General features: G+C 44.0%; 1 protein-coding gene across 1 annotated transcript in view; it reads left to right on the plus strand.

Moving 5' to 3' along the window:
* DAGLA (diacylglycerol lipase alpha) overlaps positions 1–18,330 on the plus strand; it is a 32,415-nt gene extending 14,085 nt beyond the window's left edge. The window contains exons 8-19 of the mRNA XM_026091977.1: positions 115–239; positions 1,439–1,595; positions 1,920–2,003; positions 2,126–2,203; positions 6,380–6,460; positions 8,748–8,890; positions 10,558–10,626; positions 11,720–11,792; positions 12,917–13,113; positions 13,471–13,600; positions 14,664–14,845; positions 17,403–18,330. Coding sequence (XP_025947762.1) covers positions 115–239; positions 1,439–1,595; positions 1,920–2,003; positions 2,126–2,203; positions 6,380–6,460; positions 8,748–8,890; positions 10,558–10,626; positions 11,720–11,792; positions 12,917–13,113; positions 13,471–13,600; positions 14,664–14,845; positions 17,403–18,330 — 2,247 coding nt within the window. The remainder of the gene's footprint in view (positions 1–114; positions 240–1,438; positions 1,596–1,919; positions 2,004–2,125; positions 2,204–6,379; positions 6,461–8,747; positions 8,891–10,557; positions 10,627–11,719; positions 11,793–12,916; positions 13,114–13,470; positions 13,601–14,663; positions 14,846–17,402) is intronic.
* The last annotated feature ends 3,964 nt before the right edge of the window (positions 18,331–22,294 follow it).

The raw sequence follows: 22,294 nt of genomic DNA on the forward strand, positions 1-22,294 counted from the left end.
TTTCAGGGAAAAAAAGGGCGCGCTTCTCTAACTGTGATGGGAAAAGGGAAACGGTAGAAAAACTCACCATCTAGAAGAGTATCAGGCCTTTAGTGAGTCTCTCGTCTCTTTCAGCAAGAGATGCAGCGGTATAAAGAGGTGTGTTACTACATGCTGTTTGCCCTGGCTGCCTATGGCTGGCCCATGTACCTGATGAGGAAGCCCACATGTGGACTCTGTCGCCTGGCCAGATCCTGCTCGTGAGTGGCTGTCCTGTCTGTTTGCTCTCCCTTCTCTTACTTTTTCCTTTTTCCCTTCTGTTTTTCACCCACTTTGGAATTCCACTCTTTTATCAGTTTGCTCTCTTTTCATCCCTCTTCTATTTTTCTCCTCCTTTTCTCCTCTGCTTTTTTCCTCTCTTTCTCCTTTTCCTTTCTCATTCTTTCTTTCCATCTCTCTTGCTCAGTCACTTTCCAARCCTTTCCTACTCCCATGTCTTTTTCCTCAGTCCTTCTTTCTTACAGTTGCTTATCTGCTTACCCTGTTAAATAAACTAGGCCATCTTATGCTCTCTCATCTCTGGTGCACTAAATATCATGCCAGTCCTGTACAGTTTGAACAGCCAGCAGAGAAAACTCATCTGGCATAAGACTATATTCACACTGAGTCGAAGTAGCTGCTTGGTGCTCAGTAATCAGATTTATCAGCAAACCCAGATATGCAGGGAGTTGGCATTTGGGTCTTTATTGGAGCATCAGCAAGACTTGGCTGCAGTTTGTGCTGTGTTCTCTCTGACTGATTGGGTTTTTTCTGCCATGCTATATATTGCTTACCTTGTGGTAGTAATACCATAGTTCAGTTCAGGATTGCACTGTCRTTTTAAATGTTTCCCTCCAGCCATCATAATTCTGTCACCAGATTCTGTTTGGGATCGAACTTTTTACAGTTAGATTCAGCACATAAGTTGCTTGTATATTGGGAAGAATATGTTACCTTTTGAGATGCTTTTATGTATGAAGTGTCTCATGTGGGAAACAAAGAAAATTTAAGCTTCCTTTTCTGTTCTGGAATGATTCTAGAACTGTTTTGTTGTTTTGTTATAATTAATGCTAAAAAATAGATGTAGAGCTCAATAAATGCTAGCTGCTTTGTGTATTGAAGCAATTTAGGACCGTGCTATTAAGCATAGCATCCCCTGAGGAGAGATCCCAACCCCATCATGCAGTGATTACTTGGAGACTTGTTGCACTGTAGCTCTCTCTGGTGCTCAAAAGGAAAACTACAGCCCATCCCAGTGCCTTTTTTTGATGCTGAAACAAGTTTTGTGTCCTGTTTTGCGCAAGAACACCTAAAAGTGAGGGGAAATCGCTGGTGTTGAGATAAGGCCTGTGTGTGGCATGCAGGGTCTCTCCCACATTCCTCTCTTTTCCACAAAGCAATTTTCTTTTTACTTCTGCAGATGTTGCTGTCTCTGTCCCTCGCGTCCCCGCTATGCACCTAGTGTCACCATTGAGGAGGATAACTGCTGTGGCTGCAATGCCATTGCCATCCGGCGGCACTTCTTGGATGAGAACATGACCTCAGTGGACATTGTTTACACTTCTTGTCACGATGCGGTGAGGAGAGTCTGCAAGCCCTTTCGTATTTGGGGCACGCTCCTGTGGCCCCTCGTTACTGGGTCTGCRTGCTTTCAGGTGTAGTGGTGCAAAGAAGGTAACCTAAGCCCTTTCCTGACCCTGGAGCCCCTTCTCCAGCCTCTGCCAAGAAATTCTGCCCTTTGGACAGAAGTGTTTGCTACTGCCAAAAATCAGAGCTCATTCAGTGCAGTCCTTCCCTCTAAGGCATAGTTTGTCATGCTGCTCTGCCTGCTTTTCCCTGAGTAGGAGAATAAGTAAGCTGGAATGCCTCACCAGTGTGTTACAGTAGTGGATCTTTTCCAGGTTTATGAAACTCCTTTCTATGTTGCTGTGGATCATGATAAAAAGAAGGTGGTCATCAGTATCCGAGGAACTCTGTCTCCAAAAGTAAGTGCACTGTGTAGTGGCCTCAAATACCCTGGGCCCTTAGCAATCTTAATCTGAGACCTTCCTGACTTGCTCTTGGTGTTTGACTTGTTGTTCGAAACATGCTGAATTCTTTCTTCCAGGATGCCTTGACTGACCTAACTGGGGATGCAGAACGCCTTCCAGTTGAGGGTCACCATGGAACATGGCTGGGACACAAAGTAAGTAGAAACCACTTCCTATTCTTATGTCTTGACTTTTTAAGTATAGACAAAAAAGACAAACAAACAAACAAAAAACTTTAGTAGTCTTAATTGCTTGAGGTGCTCTCAGGAAGGGTGTTATATGGTTGCAGTGAAATGGCTATAAGAGTAAAAACAATCCTTAAATTGCAACAGTTGAAACCACTATGTCTGTAATTAAAAAAAACCCAAACCACTAGACAATTAGTGAAAAAAGAACTGCAAAAGGAATTTGTAGAACCCTAGAACAAAAGTACTGTGGCGTTGAAGTTACTTTTTCTTCCAATGACCTTTTCAGAATTTGCCATGAAATCCTGACAGTGTGTTTAAGAAGAATCTGTTGCAATGGCATAGTCGTTGAACCTCATAAAAGGATAGGGGCAGGACTTGCATCTGTGTAATTAGACTGATGCTACGTGTCTGTCTTAGTGATCGGGACTGGGCTGACTAAATCAGTTTAGTACAGAGCTCACCTTTGCCCCAGTCCAGCAAAGTAACGACACACGTGCTGAGCTTTAAGATTATCAGGAATTTGACAGCCTGGGAAAGAAAAATAGAAACTGGAGGTTGCGTGTGTCCGAAGTTAGCGGCGRCTGGGAAACGCCGCCTCTCAGGGAAGCAAGAGGCTGCTGATCATCTGGTCAGGGTCCCTTCAGGGCAGCGCCTGGAGCTCCTAACTCAGTGGGAGCCGCGAGCTGGGAGCTCCTGCTTCATTCCTGATGTCCTGCCCAAACGCCGCCCCCCTCCTCCTCGGTGCTTTAATGTAAACTCTGCTTTATAAAGTGGAGTATTAGCAGCTGATAACCCCATGCTCAAAYGCTTAGCTGGATACGAGCCTGATAACGAAGTGGTTCCCTTTGGGGGCGGGAGTGACCACTGAGACTCTCCGTTCTTTCCTGAAGGATTTTGATCTCCGACGGTCTTCCAGAAATGAGCCCTTTTTGGAAACAATGTTGTGTTCCTGCTGCTGTGATAATTAGTATCCCTTTTATATTTCCCCCCAAATGAATCAGTGTAGCAGTTAAGTGGTACATAGTAAGGAAACACAGATAAATGAGGCAGTATTTTATCACATAATTTATATTTAAATATGTAAACCTTTATTTCTTTTTAACAATTTTTAAGCGCTGTCAACTGTCAAAGCTCATGCCACTTGTTTTTGAACTAATTCCTTTAGTTCAAAATGCCTTTGCACAATCGTTATGATAAACAGTTTGTATGAAGTAAAAAAAGGTAAAAAGAAACCAAAGGAAAGTAATGGGAACCAGTTCTATTTTTAAATGTGTACAAAAACTAGTAATAGATATTTGCAGAAGTTAAAGATTTTATTTTGATCTTTAAGTGGGAATATTCATATGCCAGTAATTTATCTGAAACATATTATCAGACCATTCCCTTTTGTTCTATACTGAGTTTTTATTTGGACTTTTCATTATTTCCTTTTCTATTGTTATTAGTATGCAGATATAGCTTTATTTTAAAGTATTTTCAAAATTAATCATTAGACAATAATGTACTGTTGATTCCTGGGGGAGACTAATGGAGATAATAGAATTTTAAAATGTCTGTCTTAATGCATTTTTAATGTCCATAAGTCAATTTTAATACAAAAATAAATGAAATGTTTTGCTAGCACTTGCATTTAATTTGGAGAAAAGTACTTGGCCATTTGGGAGCTTCCTGTAAGTTGTTTGATTTTTATTATTTTTCATGCTGATTCTGTCCTGCATACCCAGCAAGCTGAAATCGCCTGTTAACTCCACCTGCGGAGCCAGCCTGTCATTCTGCTTCCTGCGGTGTTGATCAGACATTCTGCAAATTAAAACTCTTGGTGTTTACATTACATGAGCCAACTTATCGCTCCACCACTACTACAGCTGGAAATGTTGGAGTGTTTGGGTTACCGTTAATGCCTCAGTTAACGTTTATTAGGTCTGTGAGCTATTTGGGGCCATAAAGCATAACTGTAACTAAGGTTTATGGGTTGGTATGCCTAAAAACAGGGGACTGTCACAATTTGGAGGGGAAATTAACTACAAAAAAAAAAAATCGTAGCCTCCCTGTTTTTAAAAAAAATCCACTGATATTTATAACAAAGTTAATTTAAAAATAATTACAAGTCCAGGCCCTAAATCCATACTTAATTCTATTGAACTTGTACAGAACTAAACTACTAAAATGATGATGTAATGGAGGCTTATGTTGCGGCGGTGGGCCAGCCAAGGTGACAGCAAGCAGCTGCTAAAAGGGTGCCCTGAAAGCTTGAAAGCTCAGCCGTGATAACAGCTTTCACCCATTTGATAGAAGCTAGTACTAGCAATAACTTTTAATAACTTTTTTTTATCATCTCTGCCAAATAGAGCCCTCTGTGGGTATTCACACCTGTGTGCAAGGAAGCCTGAAGACTTTCCATGCTGGAGAGAACTGAAGTGATATTATACAAAAAGAATGCTTTGTTTTTCAAATATTGCAGAGAAGTTTTGTGCCTTAAAACTGCAAAGCAATACAGAATATTTCCTTCTCCCTTTCCATAGATCTCCAATCCCTCTGGTCATCTACATGTGAGGTTTTAAAATTAAGTCCAGATTTTTTTTTTTTCTTTTGAAATCTATAAAACAGTATCCACTTTAACAGAGAGCTTAAGTGCAACTTTGCAGTGATGAAACTCTGATTCCATGATTTTAAAATCACTGTTTATATTATAGTGTATTATCATTATCAAGGTCTAACAGTCCGTTACTAAACATTACCATGGATTCAGGTCATGCTTTACAAAAATAGGATTCTAAATCCATGTTAGAAATTTATGTAAGTAGTCTACCGTTCGTTTTTTATTAGAGTTGGAAACGGAGACTGTTCTAAATGCAGCTGAAGCCAACTAGCTACTGAAAGGTCTGAGCACAGACATGAAATATTATGACATCTGCTTTTTGATAGTGATGATAGCATTACAAATGTCCCGTTTACAGGCTCAGCAAAATCACCTGTGTTCTGCTGTTTTTCTTCAGTAGTCAGATTGGCTTGATAATATGTTTGATATCGAAGACTTTGAAAATCACCCATTTCTTTCCTTTTTGTGAGGATCGTGAATTCCTTTTATGTCTGAGATTAAACAGTGCTCAGTAATGTTCATTTTGTATTTAAATGTTTTCATGGAAAGGCATAATTGAAAATAGCAGAGTAGATAAACTTTCCTGTTTTTTGGCCAGCCCAGGCAGCGTGAATTATTTGAAGTCTGAATTGAGCAAATTGGAAGTAGCTGGTTTCTGTTTACCCATGTTTATCCTGGATTACATTACTGTTTTTCAGCCTTTGCAGTTCAGGCTTTCCTACCACTGAATTAAACTATAACAAAGGGGTAACCAAGAATTTATGCAACAGACCAAATTCTAGTGCTTGTTTATAACAGAGACCAACTGCATCTGTAATTAGTGTACTTAGACTGAAAATCTTCAAATGCAGCAAACACCAGAGAGATGATAGATGTTTAAAACCAGACTATCAGTTCCTTTCCCATCTTCTAGCAGTTCTTAGTTTCTGTCAAAGAAAAGCCTCTAGTAATTTGCAACTAATGTCTTTGGACAGCTGAATCCACTTAATCTGCTGCCTTCTCCAGTTACCAGTAACTCCTTCCTCTACAGACAGTTCTGCCGTTTTTTCCCTCCAGTAGGGTCTTGGTGTTTGTAGTGTTTCTCTGTAAACTTGTTAGGCTAGTTCATGTTTTCATTCATAGATTTAAATGAAAGTGTAGAGTTTTGTAGTTAAGACACTGACACTGCCAGAAATCAAAGTTCTCTGCTCTACCACAGCTCTCAGCATGAGCTGAACTACCAGATACACAACATTATGTTTAAGAAGTGATTTTTTTTTTTTTATTTTTTTTCCCCCCAGACTATACAGYGAGTCCAGGAATAGGGCCTTTGAGTATTGTCATAACTTTAGAACTACTGTTACTCCCAAATAGTTCATGGCTCTGCTAATAAGTGAGCCAAGACGTGTGCCTGATGGAGTCGGTATTCTTGCTCAACCGTGACGCATGCTGTGTGGCGCTCTGTAGCTTGYGTAGCATAGCGTTCAGGTAGTATGGTGCCTGTTGGTTTAGGCCTGATATGCAGCTGTTCACATTCTGTTCTCTGTCTTCATGTCTGTCTTCAGGGAATGGTGCTCTCTGCTGAGTACATTAAGAAGAAATTGGAACAAGAGATGGTGCTTTCTCAAGCCTTTGGACGAGACCTGGTGAACATTAGTTTTCTTCTATCCTTGCAAGCTATACAGAAGATGAGATTTCCCTAAACCACTGGTGTTAAAACTTCATCTCCATGTTCCTCAATCTGTCGTACTAATTTCTCAAAGCTTCCTTCCAATTCCTATCTCTCTTGATTGCCAGGGGGACAACTAGTTACTTATTCCTCCAAGGCTTTTTTATTTTGAAGCCTTCTACCCAAAAGTCCTGTGGAGCTGTTGAGTTTGTTCTCAGGCAAAGCTAAAACAAGTCCCATCTGGTGGCAATGGTGTTTTAGGGAACACTAAAAACAAATCAATAGGAACTAAAATCCCTTATCTGTAGAGACTCTCTTTGGAGACAGTAATGGGATTCCATGCTGACTGTGTGTCTGTATTTCTTGTGATGGAGAGAGCTATAGGAGAACCCAAGAGAGATGTTCTGAAGAAGCTTACCTTAGCATGTGTGTCAGTRGTAGTACAGTCTATGCCTGGTTGGAGAAGGCTTTTCTGAACGGACTGGTTTCCCGCTGTCAGACAGCTGTCATCTTCTCGTGCCTGAAGAATGCCTTAACCTGAGCAGTGCCTATAGGAAATTAGCAATAACAGAAGGGAGAGAGAAAAGGATAAGGGGGATGAATGGCTTAATTGCTCCCTGAAACTTAAGTGTCTTAAGTTAACACTGAAGTGTCTGCCTTGTAATGTTGGGTAGATGTACAGAGAGATGCATAGACATCTGACTTCTTTATATGGTGCTTTATTCCTCTCTGCCCAGAAAATGAAAACTGGTCTTGTTGAGTGAGCTGTTACTCAGGGGGAATTTTTCCTGATGTGCTCTAGAGCTCAATTGCTACCTGACTGGCAAGGATATAGTGACATAGCTCTATACTTTGCTTGTCTTCTGTGTGTGCTAGTACATATCACGTTGTGTTCTGTTCAAAGCTAGCATTACATATGGTTGGGCCAATTTTTAATTGCTGTGGAATAGTGTAACTAACTGGACCTGATCCACACAAGGATGGAGAGAGAGCTCAGTTAATAGGACATGGAGAAACAGGCTTTTGTGCAGAAAATGAAATATTGTCTGAAACTCAGAAAGAGAAACTCAGAAAGATCCAAAGTAGTGGAATGAACAGGGCGTAAATGCTGTCCCAGGTCATACCAAAGGTTCATCTAGCTCAGTAAATTGTTTCTGACCGTTGCGAGCAGCAGATGTTCAGGAAAAAAGAATAACAAGTGAGGTTTATATAGTGTAATTCTCCCCTGGTGTTCACATCACTGACTGTAATAGGTGTCATAGTGACTTAGAGGTGCCTTGAGAAGAAAAACAACACAATGATAGAACTTTCATTCATGTAATTTGGTCTTTTATTCTATGTTTGATTTCTCATCATATGCAGAGATTCAATTATGGCCACCGTTGTGATGACCTGAGGTCTTGGAGTGTGATGATTCTCTRTCCCTATATAAAACCTATAGGGTGCTGGCACTGCTCTGTGATCTTGCAGAGAAACAAGACTCAGGCTTCTGAAACATTGTTTTAGTAAACTTCTAGGGTTTGAGCCATGCCTAACACTCCAGCCTCTGATTATCAAGAACAGTACTAAACTTCAGAGATTAGTGTTGTCCCTGAATTAGTTAAGTCTGCTGACTGTTGCGAACATCTAGACTTCAGATGATTACTGTTCAAACTGCAAGTTAAGATTTCTGTTTTTCAGCATGCCCAAGGAATGAAATTAATGAGAGCAAATCATCATTTCCAGAATAAAGGAGAGCTCAGATTTGTGAACCTGGACTCAGGTTTTATCAGAAGGCTTTCATATCTGAGGAGGAGCAAAAGGCATATATCAATTCCCAAATAACCCAAACAGTTTGAGGACACATCTCCTCCCCCTCCCCCCACTTCTTTCTTTCTTTCTTTCTTTCTTTCTTTCTTTCTTTCTTTCAGGAAAGACCTAATAGGTCAAACACTGACAGATGGAGATGTGGGAGAGACTTCCAAAAGAGAATGAGTTCCAGTGTCCCTTCAGAACATGTGGGGCTATTGCAGAGCAGGAACTGAATGTGCTTGGGCTGCCCCTGTGGCATAGACTAGCCAGTGTAAATCAGAACTCTGCTCCCATTTCAGAATTTAACATACTATCACTGGTTTCCATTGGTTGAGAAGTTGGTTAGCAGGAGTGTGGAGTGCTAATGTATAGGGAAAAATTCAGCAGCTCGGGGGAAGGGACCGATTTTGGGGTTTGTTGTGGAGTTTTCTTTCAGTCTGATCTTAATTTCTTGTTTTGTTTTTTGTTTTCAGGGCAGAGGGACAAAACACTATGGCCTGATTGTGGTTGGTCATTCTCTAGGGGCTGGCACAGCTGCCATCCTGTCCTTCCTCTTGCGTCCACAGTACCCGTCACTGAAGTGCTTTGCATATTCTCCCCCAGGTGGGCTGCTGAGGTAGGTGTTGGTACAGGAGGTCTGATGAGGGAGGGTGTGTAGTGGTAGCAGGATCAGATCCTGTTTATGATGTTTTCTTGGATAGTCAAAGACGGTCTCTGCCTTGAGGAGCATATAGGAAAAGAGAGTGACAGGTTGTAGGAGCTGAGGGCTGTTGGCGGCCTTTGCTCTGTGTTGTAGTCTGGAGCTTAGGTTATGATGGCAGATGGCCACTCTCCCAAATATTCAGGTTTGTGACTCAGTCATCTGGCTAAAGCTCTAATTTTACCCTGATTAGTGGAAAATGCAAGTTGAGAGGCTGGAAGTGAACAGGGTGTGATTTCCTTCCTTATTGTTCTCTGCACAGTGCCAGTGTGTCCTCTCCCCATCCACTGTGAATAGAATACAGAATAGGAGATGTTTGACCAAAAATAGATGTCTGCATCAGATCTAGTTGTTTGGACTCCTTTTGCAGCTGACAGAAAGAAATAGGCACTTCCAGGGTGTGATTTCTCTCATCCTGAAGTGGATGCCTAACATAGGTCAGATGGACTGTGCTTCGCTGGTGTTTGTTTCTCTCCTTTGGCTGTAGGAGGAATCTAGGGTGACTACCTCAGATATGTCTGCAGAGAGGTAAAGTGAATTCCGCCTGTAAATTTGAACAGACCTGCCAGTTAAGTTAATTCCATAGCAGCCAAGTAAAAACATCCCTCTTGACGGCCATGGAGTGACATAAAGTCTTTCTAGTCATGACAGACACCATGAGGGCACTTGAAAGCAGCTGTGTTGCGAGAAGCCCCTTGTGATAGCTACTGCATCGTGCTCCTGCACCAGCCAGGGGATTTTAACCATCCTGCTAATGAATCTGGACATTAGCATGCCCTGTTATGATAGCAATTCCCAGTCATCTGTTGCTATAGAAGAGTTGTTCTGCAGAATGTTCCCTTACAGTTTTATAGCTTTCTGTTCAGAGCTTCCCCTCCTGAGATCCCTGGATAGTTCATGCCAAGCTGTGCTGTGTCACCTCAACTGTCTCAGAGTTCAAGGAGGTGCCTCTGACTGCCACACATCTCATCTTTATTGCACTGTATGTCATTCCCAGGATCATCTCTAGGTCAGTGATGCTGGCCTCTACCTGTGGTGGCTCTTCAGAGGAAGGTCTCTAGGAAGGTAGCTGTCTGGTGAAGAACCAGATCATAGGGTGGAAGCCGTCATTCCCTCTCATCTTGGTGCTAAGGTTGCTGCAGAAAGTGGCCATCTTAGTTCTACAGTATCTTTTTAGAGTAGTCTCAGGAGCATGTAGTATTCTTTTYTTCCTTCTTTTCTTGTGTCCTGGCCATTCCCAAACTATAGGAAAATCACTATGAGGCATAGAGTTTGAGTATTTCCTTTTCCAAGTATATTCAGAGCCATATGCAAGGAAGGAAGAAAGGAAGGAAGGAGCTATTCTAGCTGTAGGAAGGGTCCACTATACCATTAAGGAGTAATGTTTCTTGGGGCATGGGATGTGAATTTCAGCCTTGCCTTAACAGGGTGCAAGTCCCAAAGGCTTTGAGCAGTTTAGATTRTTTGTTTGATCAGGTTCAAGTCTGGGAGTCTCTCAGAGGCCAGTGACAGAAATTGGGAATGGAGTGCAGTTTGCTGCCAGTGAAACCGTTTGCTTCCTCTTGGTCCTGTTTCTCTTCCAGCGAGGATGCCATGGAGTATTCAAAAGAGTTTGTGACCGCAGTCGTGCTTGGCAAAGATCTAGTGCCCAGGCAAGTTCAGAAGCCTCTGAATTCCTTGACAAATATCTGCTGTTCTATACTAAAGTCACCTGTTTCCTCTCAGAAACCCTCAGATCATCTCTCTCTCCAGTTTCCTCATTTACCTGTCCTTGTGTGCTTCTTACTTGTCTCCCTAGTTACCTGTATTGCTGTATCTTTTATGTAGACACCTATATTGGTGTTTCACACACCTTTGTGTGAGCATATCCCTCCCCTGTCTCTCAGTTGCCTGTATGAAAGAAAAAGGTGAATATCCTTTCTCTATAAATATATGCATTGCAGTATCTGACATGTCTGTACCATCTCCCTGGTTGCCTGTGTTACATCAGCTTTCTTCACCCTCTGCCCCAAACTAGTTATGCTGTCAGCTCATATTTTATACTGTTTGTCCCTGATTACCTGTTCCATATCATCTCTCATCTCTGAACCAGCTCCCTAATTTCTTGTGTCTTGACATTTCTCACCTCTCATCACCTCCCAGGATACGTTCCCCTGAATGGGGCATTGGACTAGGAGCCAGGAAGCCTGGGTTTTATTTTCACCTCTGCCTTGTTGCGTGATCTCAGATAAATGGTGCCATTTCTTAGGCATGTAGAGTTCAGTGGAGGAAAAGTACTACAGTACTACTTGAGTATGCCTGTTGGTAACCTGTAGGACAAAACCTTGTCCATCAAGTAATCTGTTTAGTGGTGTCATATAGCTCTGTACCATCTTCCTGGTTTATTTGTTCTGTGGCATCCTATACTTGAATCATTTCCTGCTTGCTTGTTTCTGTGATTGCACCCCTGTATCATCTCCCTCTTTATCTGTTCATTGACCTCTCTCGCACCTGTGTTCACTACTCTGATTGTGTTACTGCATTTCATACTTGTTTATTGTTGCGTTGGTTTCCTGTGACCTCTTTTCCCTGGTGATGTCACACCTCATCTCTGAAGCCATCTGCRTTATGGCGTTGTTGCATTCTTGTAGTATCTCTTGTAGCATAGTTCCTTGTTCTTCCATGCTGTGTGTCCCTACTATCCTCTGTTACCTGTCAGCAGTTCCCTGTCCAGCCGTTGTAAACGCTTCTTCCTCTCTCTTCCAGGATTGGTCTCTCACAGCTAGAGGGGTTTCGCCGTCAGCTACTTGATGTTCTTCAGAGAAGTAACAAACCAAAGGTAAGAATGAAGATGAACAAACACCTGAACGTAAGTCCCTGAACAGCGATGGTAAATTTTCTTAGTGTCACAGCAATACTGCAGACTTCTCTGGCCCCCAGGTCTCCTCAGGTCCACTGTGACTACTGTCTAGGTAACTGTAGGAGTGATGGCAAGAGCTGGAAGGCAGCTAGAGAAGTCAGAGCTTAGGGCCATACTCTGCAGCCCAATGATCGTAGTTCTGTGTGATGATTCTGGTTCACATGCTGTAAGTTCAGTGTCACAGGCCTAAAACAACTGAGCAGGCAATTCTCCCACCTGAGCCTGTTTTGAAGTCTGTGCTCCAACTGTGGCTTTTTCTTGTCGGTAACAAATGGTAACAGTCTTGGAAGTACAGCAATTGTGAGTTTATATAGGCACAGCTGTGTGCTGTCTGGATAGTGTTGTTCTAGGATAAGCAGCTTGTTAACATTTCCGAGATAGGTATGTAAAGTTGTTACTGCTCAGGCTTCTTGACTGTCGCATTGAGACAGAAAAGCCGTAAGATTTTAAGATTTTCAGGGGTAAAATATTATAAAAATGATCTGTAGAGGGAGAAAAGTGAGCTTACATTTATTTTCCTTGTTAGCATTTTATGTTTGGTTTTTTTTCTGTGGTTTGACTTAGGGGCTTTTGGTGGGTTTTTGTTTTTTGGGATTTGTGTTAGTGCATAAAGAAGGGCCTAAAGGGAATTTTTGTCTGGTTATGTTCTATAGTCTGTTGCTTATTTTTAAATATCAAAAATTCAGATTTTGTCTACTTTGTTTATTTTGGAAGATTTGGTAAGTTATCATTTGGGGGACAAAAATGTCCTTGCTCTAGATCCCTAACTCTAAGAAAGCTTCCAGCMAAAAGAGGAAAGACAAGATTTTGCTGTTTTTAAGGTTAAAATTGGGGGAGGAAAGGAGGAAGAAACAACTTTTCTTTCTGGGCAGAGTTATCTCTCTCTTTGGGTACACGATTAAGGAACCAAGGGCACAAGCCCCATTCTCTTCAGGTATTCAATTTAAATAAACCTACCGAACAGTCTCTGGTAAGACGGTTTGCTTTTCTCTGAATCCTTCCCTTTTCTCCATTTTGTCCCTCCCCGTTCTTGTGTTGGACAGTGGCGAATCATTGTGGGTGCTACAAAGTGCATACCAAAGTCAGAGCTCCCTGAAGAGACGGAAGAGAATTCGGTAACCAGTAATCGCCTCTGGACCCATCCCAGTGATCTAACTATTGCCCTGTCTGCAAGCACACCACTCTACCCRCCTGGCCGCATCATCCACGTGGTACACAATCATCCTGCAGAGCAATGCTGGTGAGTGCRTGCAGAGTTGTGAAGCCAGTCCGTGGATGGGGATGAAAATTTACTTTTGGAAAAGACTCCCCAGGAGATGACTCCATCTATGAGGGAGTTGATTTTTTTTTTCCACTGTCCTATGGTGACTATGTCTGTGCTGTGAGGATGGGAAGATACTCTATCACTGGTGCAGACTTCTGGAGCAATGGCAGTAGCATGTGTACCGTAATATCTCCTTTCTCTCTTTTTCCTCTTGTTGCTTTTTCTGTCTCTGTAACCTCTTGTTTCTCACTTTTGCATRCCAAAATACTGGCCTGCTCTTTCATCCCTTGCTCCCCATTTTCCCCTCTGTTTGGATCCCAACTCCTCTTCTAGTTGCTGTGAGCAAGAGGATCCCACTTACTTTGCTATCTGGGGTGACAATAAGGCATTTAATGAAGTGATCATCTCACCAGCGATGTTGCATGAACACCTCCCATATGTGGTCATGGAAGGGCTCAATAAGGTAACACTGAGAATTAGGGTCAAGGGGTTGGGAGGGGTCATTCGGTGGGACAACATGGTCTTTGACTTGAATGCACGAGAAGTCATGGTTTGGTCAGGAAAGGCTTGGCATGACAGTACTGATGAGACGAGTTTATAGTCGCAAATGGACAAGGGGTGTGGTGATTTAAGCATATGAGCTGGTTAGGCTTCTCAGTGCCAAGCAAAAGCTCTGCATGTGTGTTGGAAAGTCAGGAAGCCCCCCTGGTGGGGTCCAGTTTTATTAATTCTTACTGCAAAAGCACTTAGATGCCCTAACTAAAACTGGTGCCTTGTCACAGGCCTTCATGAACACAAAATAGGTGGTCTTTGCCCAACAGAGCTGGCTATTTAAACACCTAATACCATTTATTTTGTGGAGAGGGGGAGAAGACTGTGCTCTGGACCAGTCTTGCACAAGCTATTAGTGTCAAATTTAATGAGATCTGGAAATTGAATGTAGATCTTCATCCCAATACCAGTGTCCTAAACTGGGCCCCCTTTCCAAATATCATGCCACAGTTATGTGAGGTTGGGGTGGTGTTTGGTTCCTTCTCTCAGAACCTGCTCGTTCCAGGTTGTGCTTCAGGTGGAATCTAGTGAGTTGTGATAGAACTAGACATCTGTTTGTGCAGCAGCAGGGGTGGAGGGGGGTTTCAAAAGTCTTACAGCCTGCTGCTGCAGCCCTTCTGTTACACCGCGGGGTGATTAAGCTTATGTATTAAGCTTGCAGAATGTCTAAGCCATGCAGCTCTGCCACGTAGATTTAGTCAAGACTCTGTCCTGCTGGGGTCTTGAGGCTGCTTCTGGCAGCATCTTTGGTCACCTTTCCAATGCTGATTTCCCAGTAGGGCATTCTGACAGGGTAGATGGTGTCAAAGTTAGTCAATATAATCCTTTATTTCAAGATCTTGCTCCGTGCTTGCAGAAGGCATTGATAAGAAACAAATGGGCAAATTTAGCAGTTTCATGAAAGTCCTGAGCTGAGAACAGCAAAACTGCTATCTCCAGTAAAGCGCTACTGTTCCTTTGCTCACTTTGAATAGGTCCTGGAGAATTACAACAAGGGGAAAACAGCTTTACTTTCTGCAGCCAAAGTAATGGTGAGTCCTACAGAAGTGGATCTAACCCCAGAGTTGATCTTCCAGAGTCAACCCTTGCCTAGCGGACCCTCAGTACAGATTGGAACTGGAGCCGTAACAGTGGACAGAAGGAACAGCAGTATTAAGTAAGGATATATCTTTGATTTCTTAAGAGGCTTACTGGCTCTGGGTGTGGGTCCTCTTCCTCTTGGGGCATTGCAATCAACATTTGTGGGAGGGACAGATCCAAGGCCTGCCTATGTGGGACTTCTACTTAGCTTCAGTATGCCTTGGCCATGTTAGAGGAAAAAAGAACCTTTGTCTTGCTGAAGAATACGTTGATGCAGCAAGGTCAGGAGGACCTAGAAGAGAAGGTATGGAAACTTTTTTTTCCATTTATCAAGACTACTAGGGTTTTCCCTGAAACCACAAAACCAAAACTTGCAGTCTTGCAGCAAAATCTCCATTTTCCTGTGTGAATTATGCGCTCAAAGATACCCTGTGTGGTGATTCTCAAAAGCAGCAGATACCATAAGCTTACCAGGAAATATGCGCACTTAATGCTTCTTTATGATATGTGACTTGTGGAATATTATAAACAGGAGAATCTGGGAACGTAGATACAGGTGTCTGGGCCAGCAGTATGGGACAAGAATGAAGGCAATGTCAGTGTGAGGGGAAAGTGATTGGTGTTCCGTTTGTGAAGGACAAGAGCCGGAAGCTCAGTCCAGTGGAAAGCAAGCAAGGGAGAAAGGCATGTTCTGAAAGTGTTCCTGCAGGGATTATTTTATGAAAGCTAGACCACTGGCCAGTGAGCAGTGACATAAATATGCTGGCAAAGACCATAAGGTGGAGGCTGGGTAGTACATCTAGCGGATACACAAAGAATTGGTGTGAGGAAGAGCTCGTTCTTTCTAGTAGATGTAAACAGCTCTCCTCTCCAAATGGCAGAACTCCTTGCACATTTTCAGATAACGTTTGAGGTACTGAAGGAGACCACAGATTTGCAAGAGGCAGAGAAAATAGATATAAAAGTATGGACAAAGATATGTTTCAAAGTTGTAAGATAGAGCACATGACTTTCAGCACAGAAATGTGCAATATAAGGCAAATTTACAGACAGAACAGGTATGAGAAGATGAGAAGGAAGATGGTCCATAGCTGGAGATGGCAAATGGGATTCATGGGTGGAAACAGAAGATGACACTGTGGTGAGAGGCTTGTTTCTTTGCAAGGGAATCTCTTCTGCTTTGGACATTTTGGGTAAAGAGACTGAAAGAGAAGCTGTGCAGCGTCTGAGTAGGATGTGGGAAAAGGCAGGATGAGATGGTCTGTGCTGAAAGCGATGCACAGCTGAGTATCCTTGAGGTAACATGAGTGAGGTGTAAATTTAAAGGAAAGATGAGGGAGAAGACAGTAAATAATATGAAAATGATAAGGTTCTTGTCACAGAGTGAGTGAGTGATGGCCAGAGACAGCAAAGGAGAGCTTAGACAGGAGCAGAGCCACAGCACTGAAACGGCAAGAGGAGGGAGCAGCTCATGTTTGTGAAGGCTCCAGTAAGTCCAAGAAGATGGATTAGGTCAAGCAGCAGGGAGGAAGAGAGTGGTTTCCATGTCATAGCCAGAGCAAACCCTGGAGTGAAGTAGCCTAAGGAACTGCTTCATCTTGAGGTGAGTGAAAGCAGAGGGGGATTCTTGTGAGATGTGAAAGGGAAAGGAGGAGAGGGAGAGGGCAAAGAGGCTTTGGGGAGATATTAGAGAAGGAAGAGTTGTAACTTGGTTGTGCTTAATTCAAGACTGGAGCCAGTTACTGTGTCAGATTCCCTCTTTTGGGGGTTCGTGAAACCTGTTCACATACCTTAGCAAGGCCAGCCGTGCGCATTTTACAGTCTGCTCTATTGAAATAACAGCTGGATCAAATATTGGCTTAAATTAAAAGCCTTTCCCTATACATCAATTGTCCTGTGCCTTTTGGCAGCTGCAGCAGTCCTTTCCTAAGCCCAGGTTCTTGTCCCAGATATTTCTCAAGTTTCTGGTTTTAGGGCAGTCACTTTCTGACTGCCAGTAATCTCAAGTTTTGTGTAGGCTTGGTGTGGGAAGTTCTTTTTCTGTGTCTTTGACCCTATATCAGGAGGAGCCTTCCTGATCCATAGAAGTCTTAGTGTGACTGGAGTCTTTCTAAAGATCTTTACTTGTCTTAAATAAGCTGAGTAAATTGCTCTTTTACCTATTTAAAGTCTGCCATTGGAAACGGTAGCTGAGTTGGTCACAGACCATGCTGTAACATAGTCTCCTGGCACTTTTTGATAGTAAGGTAGGGATTGCCAGCAGGGAGAAGTAGGGAAGGGCGTGAGACTGGAACGGTTCAGAGAATGAGAAGAAGGAGAAAATAGTCATAGGTTAAGTGTAAGCCTGTCCTTCAGTGTCTCATACCTCAAGCCTCTCTATTAATATGGGAGTTAGATGTGGGGGGGTAGGTGTAGAAGTGTTCGGTAGGGGGTTAGCTTTCAGCTGGGAGGAGGGAGAAATGAAAGAGGTGTCTCCTGYGRTTGTATGAGATGGCTCTGGTYAGAGAAGTGATGTGTGCCCTCAGTGTGCACAGGAAGTCTGTGCCCAAGACTCGGTTCCTCTGGCTATTCTGAGAGCTTGTGGTTCTCTAAGGAGTGATGCAAACCCATGTTGTCCCTGTTTCTCTTTGCAGGAGCAAGTCCCATTCTGAAATTAGCTTGGAGGGGTTTTATGAGACAAAGGCACTTTCTCCTGTGCAGAAAGACCCTGTGGAGCTTCTCCTCCTGGATACAAAGGAACGTCTGTCTGTGGAGCTGCAGGACCGTCGTGCCCCTCTAGCGACCATGGAGAGCCTCTCTGATAATGAATCCATCTACAGCTTTGATTCAAGGCGCTCCTCTGGTTTTCGGAGCATCCGGGGCTCCCCCAGCCTCCATGCTGTCATGGAGAAGGATGAGACACACTGCTTTTATATAGACCCTGCTATCCCTGAGGAGAACCCCTCCCTCAGCTCGCGGACAGAGCTGCTGGCTGCTGATAGCCTTTCCAAGCACTCCCAGGAGACTCAGGCCCCAGACACTGTGCTCAACAGTGGTGGTACTACCCCGCAGCGACGCTGCAGTGAGGAGGGGGCCAGCAGTGAAGGGGACCATGTTTCTTTAGCCCCTCGTGAGGAGCTTTCGCTCCAGAATGGACGTCTCACTGATGTTCCCAGTCCACAAGTACTGGAGTTTGCTGAGTTCATAGACAGCCTCTTTAATTTGGATAGCAAAAGCAGCTCCTTCCAGGACATCTACTGCATGATGGTGTCAGACAGCTCCAGTGACTTTGCAGAGATGCCCAAGTCTGTCAGTGATCAGGAGATCCTGTTAAGGGCACAATACGAGCCCAACTTAGTCCCAAAGCCTCCAAGGTTGTTTGCAGGCTCAACAGATCCTTCGTCGGGCATCTCTGTCTCACCCTCCTTCCCCCTTAGTTCATCCGGAGAACTCATGGACATCACTCCCACAGGTGTGAGCAGCCAGGAGTGCCTGGCCACTGACAAAATCCGGACTTCCACCCCCTCTGGGCACGTAACCAGCCCTGCCAAGCAGGAGGACCTCATGATTTCGGCCCTCTAGTGCAGGGGTAAAGGGGTGCGGCTCTGCGAGCTGATCCCATAGACTGAGTGCTGGGATAATACTTGGAAGAGCTGGTCATTGGGCAGTTCAGGTCGGAGGAGACACCTGGAAACATTCTTTCTGGGGTGCCACAGTGCAGCACAGTGGTGTCTGGAGGATGGATTGTGCTCGGGTCCCATGCTTTTATTTGGGAGAAGAAGCATTGCCTCACAATGCCTGCTACACTAAGAGGGTCTAAGTCACTGAAGGTAGATGCAATTTCCCTACCTTAGCCTGTCTGGTTTCTATTAAGGGGCAGATTGCTTGCCCCAGGGCAYCTGCTGAGGTGTGGGAGTGAGATATCCTGCTTCAGGGAATCCTTTGGGGTGAAGAAGTGGATTCTCTGAAGCTTGAAGGTTGGATAGACAGAAGCAAGGGGACCAGATCACCTCCCTGGTACTATTTTCAATGGTTTTGGAAATGAGCGGATTGAGACTTTGGGCCCTATTGCACTAACATGTTGGATCTGGCCCAAGATCCAATTCGTCACACTTCCATGGGGATTGTTTTTGTAGGACACTCTCCCGTTTTAAAGCCATTGGGGCTGTATTCTCCCTAAATGCAGTCTCCCCTTCCCTGGCCAGGCACAGCAACAATCAGGCTGGCATTGTGTTTTCACTCCYTTTAGTATTTCTGTGTTCAGTGACCACCAGGCTTCTTCTGAGAGGAAAGGAAACTGTGTTCTGGAGAGCCAAAGCCCTTTGCCGCATTCCCTCCTTTGCCAGAAGGAGTTCTCCTGGATGTCACCGTTGTCACTTCACAGTTCCCTGGACTACTCTGAGCTGGCAACGTTCCCGCAGGACTGACGGGATTCTCATCTCAGAGCCGCATGGATGGATCAACTTCAACATTTAAAAGGCTTGTCAGCACCCAGCATTATTTGCCAGGCCCCTGTGGAGCCTGGGAGCCTCCGCTGGACCCTTCTGGGTCCTCGCACCACCCGTATGTAGTAATCACAGATCAGTGCCAGCCTCTGTCGTTGAGAGTTCAGGGAAAAGATGAACTTCTACTAAGTATTGAAATCTCTCGTATGTTTACAGAGCTGCTAAGCTTTTTGGAAGGTATTTATTAAGCAAATAGGAAAGCTTTCCCTAAGCGAAAAGCATGTTCATTCTCTCCTTCCTGTGCCATTCCGTCTGGGGATTTAGGGGAGAGAGGATGGGCAGACGTTGGTACAATTGCAAGTCCCCTGTTTTTAAAGTGGGGGTACGGTGATGGGAGAACCCCTTGGATCTAAGTCTAGGGGAAGCTTGCATGCATCCCTCACCCGGCCTCCCTTCTCTGCCTCCCCGTTGCACGACAACGCGTTACGTAGCCCAACCATGTCGCTGGTAAAACTACCTGAGCGCTGCTGTGCGGAGCCTCTGTGCCCAGAGCAGCCTAGCAGAGCTGTCATAGGGCAGGAGTTTTCCGACRATGGAGGCAGGAGAGAAACTACCTATCTGGAAAGTCAAACATACCATGACCTGCAGAAATCCTTTAACTGACAAAATGCACTCAAAGCGCAGCAGAATTACCAATTGGTCTCGCGGGAGCTCTGACCTCCCTCACTGGAAAAGAAATTCCTGATTAACTTTCTCGTTGTACCCATGTTATTGTCCTCCTCCCTCCTCCTTTACTGTAGTATTTCCGTTGTGGGAGGATGCGGTGCTTCCCATGAGCTTAGTCCAACCGTTCATGAGTACTACCTGGGATCTTGTTATCCATAGCCTCTAGCTATGTTCATCAAATAGTAACTAGAAGCCCTGGCCATGGATCTGGACTCTGATGTCCTGGGTGCTGTACGAACAGAGCAAGAGTGGTATCGAATACCATCGCATCAGAACAGTAGCACTTTATATCCTTTGTGCATTGACGTAAATGACTTCAGCAGGTGCATAGAAATGCTGAACTGGACTTTGTGTCCAAGTGCTGATGTCCCTTGTAACAGTTCAATGTAGGATACTGTATCCTCTACTCCTTACAAATTACAGGACCTCTAGAAGTGCAGGGGCTTTGTCAAACAGGCAGTAAAATATTGTCCCTGTGGTTTAGATTCAAAATGCGACCTCTTCTATAACTTCTTGAATTGAAGGGAATAAGCCTCTCTGGATTCTAAGTACTTTGTAAAAGACAATGCATTCCATTCCGAGCAACAAAAAGTTACTCTTTTTTTGTAGGTCCTTCAGAAAAGAGCAGTGTGTTGTATTCCCCTTGCTGAGAGCTTCTGTGGTTCAGGAACTCATATAGAACAGCTGTGTAAGTGCCATGAGATCATCCACTATTGCAGACACAGGGTAAGGCTGAATTGCTGCAGATACCCAAGAAAGACTAAAAAGGTGATGTCCAGGAATGCATACAGTAAGCTGGATAGTTTTGAGGGAGAAAAGGTAGTTCGGAGACTGAGACTAGCAGGCTAGCTCACCTCCTGATGCAAGCTGCTGACATTTTGGTAGAGTGAGGAAAAGGAGTTCATTTCTGCCCTTAAACATTGGCAGAAAGTGAGTAGTAATAACACTTAGCACTTAGGTAGAGCTTTATATCTGCAAAGCACTTTACAAACATTAATGAAAGGAGCATCTCAATCCCTGGCAGTTAGGTATGAGGAGATGGCTCTCTCTGAGACTAGGTGGAACTACTGGTGCCCTGCACAAGGGAGGTGGGAGTTGACTCAAAGCAAGGAAGGTGGATTCCTCCCTGTTAGGAAAGAGTTATTGTTTTAGTAGTGACCTGATCATGTTTAACGGATTGCACTAATTGCACTAGAAAGTCACTTCTGATCTGGGTGTAACTCCATTATTTCCTGGCATACATGATCCTGTGCATGGCTGTTTCCCTTCTCTGTGCCATTGGAACTGTGTTGTGGGGGAACGCGGCTACCTTGCCCTGACCAGCTGTATCAGGAAACAGCCTGGCATGCTGCATTTTTTGCTTTGTTTGCGCTCTGTGATTATTAGGCTTCTTCTGAAAAGCCTGGAAATGCCTTCTGCTTGTGACCCGGCTTGCCATAGACCAAGGCAGTAAAGGTGCAAAAGAGCCCATTTAGTTAAGGTTCTTATTGCATCATATTATGGGTAATCACCATTTTCCACTGTTCTCTCCTGACAAACAGGTCGGTTCCCAGTTGCTGGCCCTCACAATGTAAATCCATGTTTTTTTGCATTTCTGCTTTAAATGTCTTTGTGCGTCTTCATTCTCATAATTTCTGTGCTATAGGAGCATTTGCACAGGCTGGTGTTGTATTCCATCCTGGAAGAGCATATCTGAAAAGTTAAAAATAAATGCTAAGACTGTAGCTACCTCTTTCATTCATACTGCATACTGTTGCCTACTTTCTCTGCCCTTCTTCCACTCTGAGGTGTAGCTGTCTTGGGAAACATGAAGCTTCTTCAGGTTTCTTAACCACTTGGCTGCCGATTCCTACTCTCAAGCCGTTATGCAGCCACTTTGTGCCTTTTAACGTTTAGAAGCTCCCTTAATATTTCAATGGGACGTTACACCCCACAGAGGCAGTGCTGGAAGTGCAGTTTGTGGTACCTGACACACTGGACCTCAGCTAAGCAACCAACAGTTCACCTGGTTCATTGGCATATGCTTAAATCGCAATTTAGAGCTACTGGATAAAGGAGTGGAACTGAGGGCATCCAGTTCCTGGAGGGCAGAGACTGGACTTTGTGCACCTTAAAATTAAAGCATAGTAAGTGAAACCCTGTATGCTGATGCAGCTTTGTCAAAGGCTCTAGCAGGGTTTTCTCTGTTCTTTCCCCAACCTTCCAGGCAGGCAGGTTTCAGTTAACTGTGTAAGGATGGGATGTGGCAGTTGTCATCACGTGTTTGTTGGTGACATCCTCAGCAGACTGTAGTGGGATGTAGTCCTGAAGCCTTGAAACATTTGGGGCAACATGGGAGGCCCTTAACTTAGGTGCGTGTTTAACTGCATCCATCA

This window comes from Apteryx rowi, unplaced genomic scaffold (assembly GCF_003343035.1).
Source record: "Apteryx rowi isolate R43461 unplaced genomic scaffold, aptRow1 scaffold_938, whole genome shotgun sequence".
Taxonomy (NCBI): Eukaryota; Metazoa; Chordata; class Aves; order Apterygiformes; family Apterygidae; genus Apteryx; species Apteryx rowi.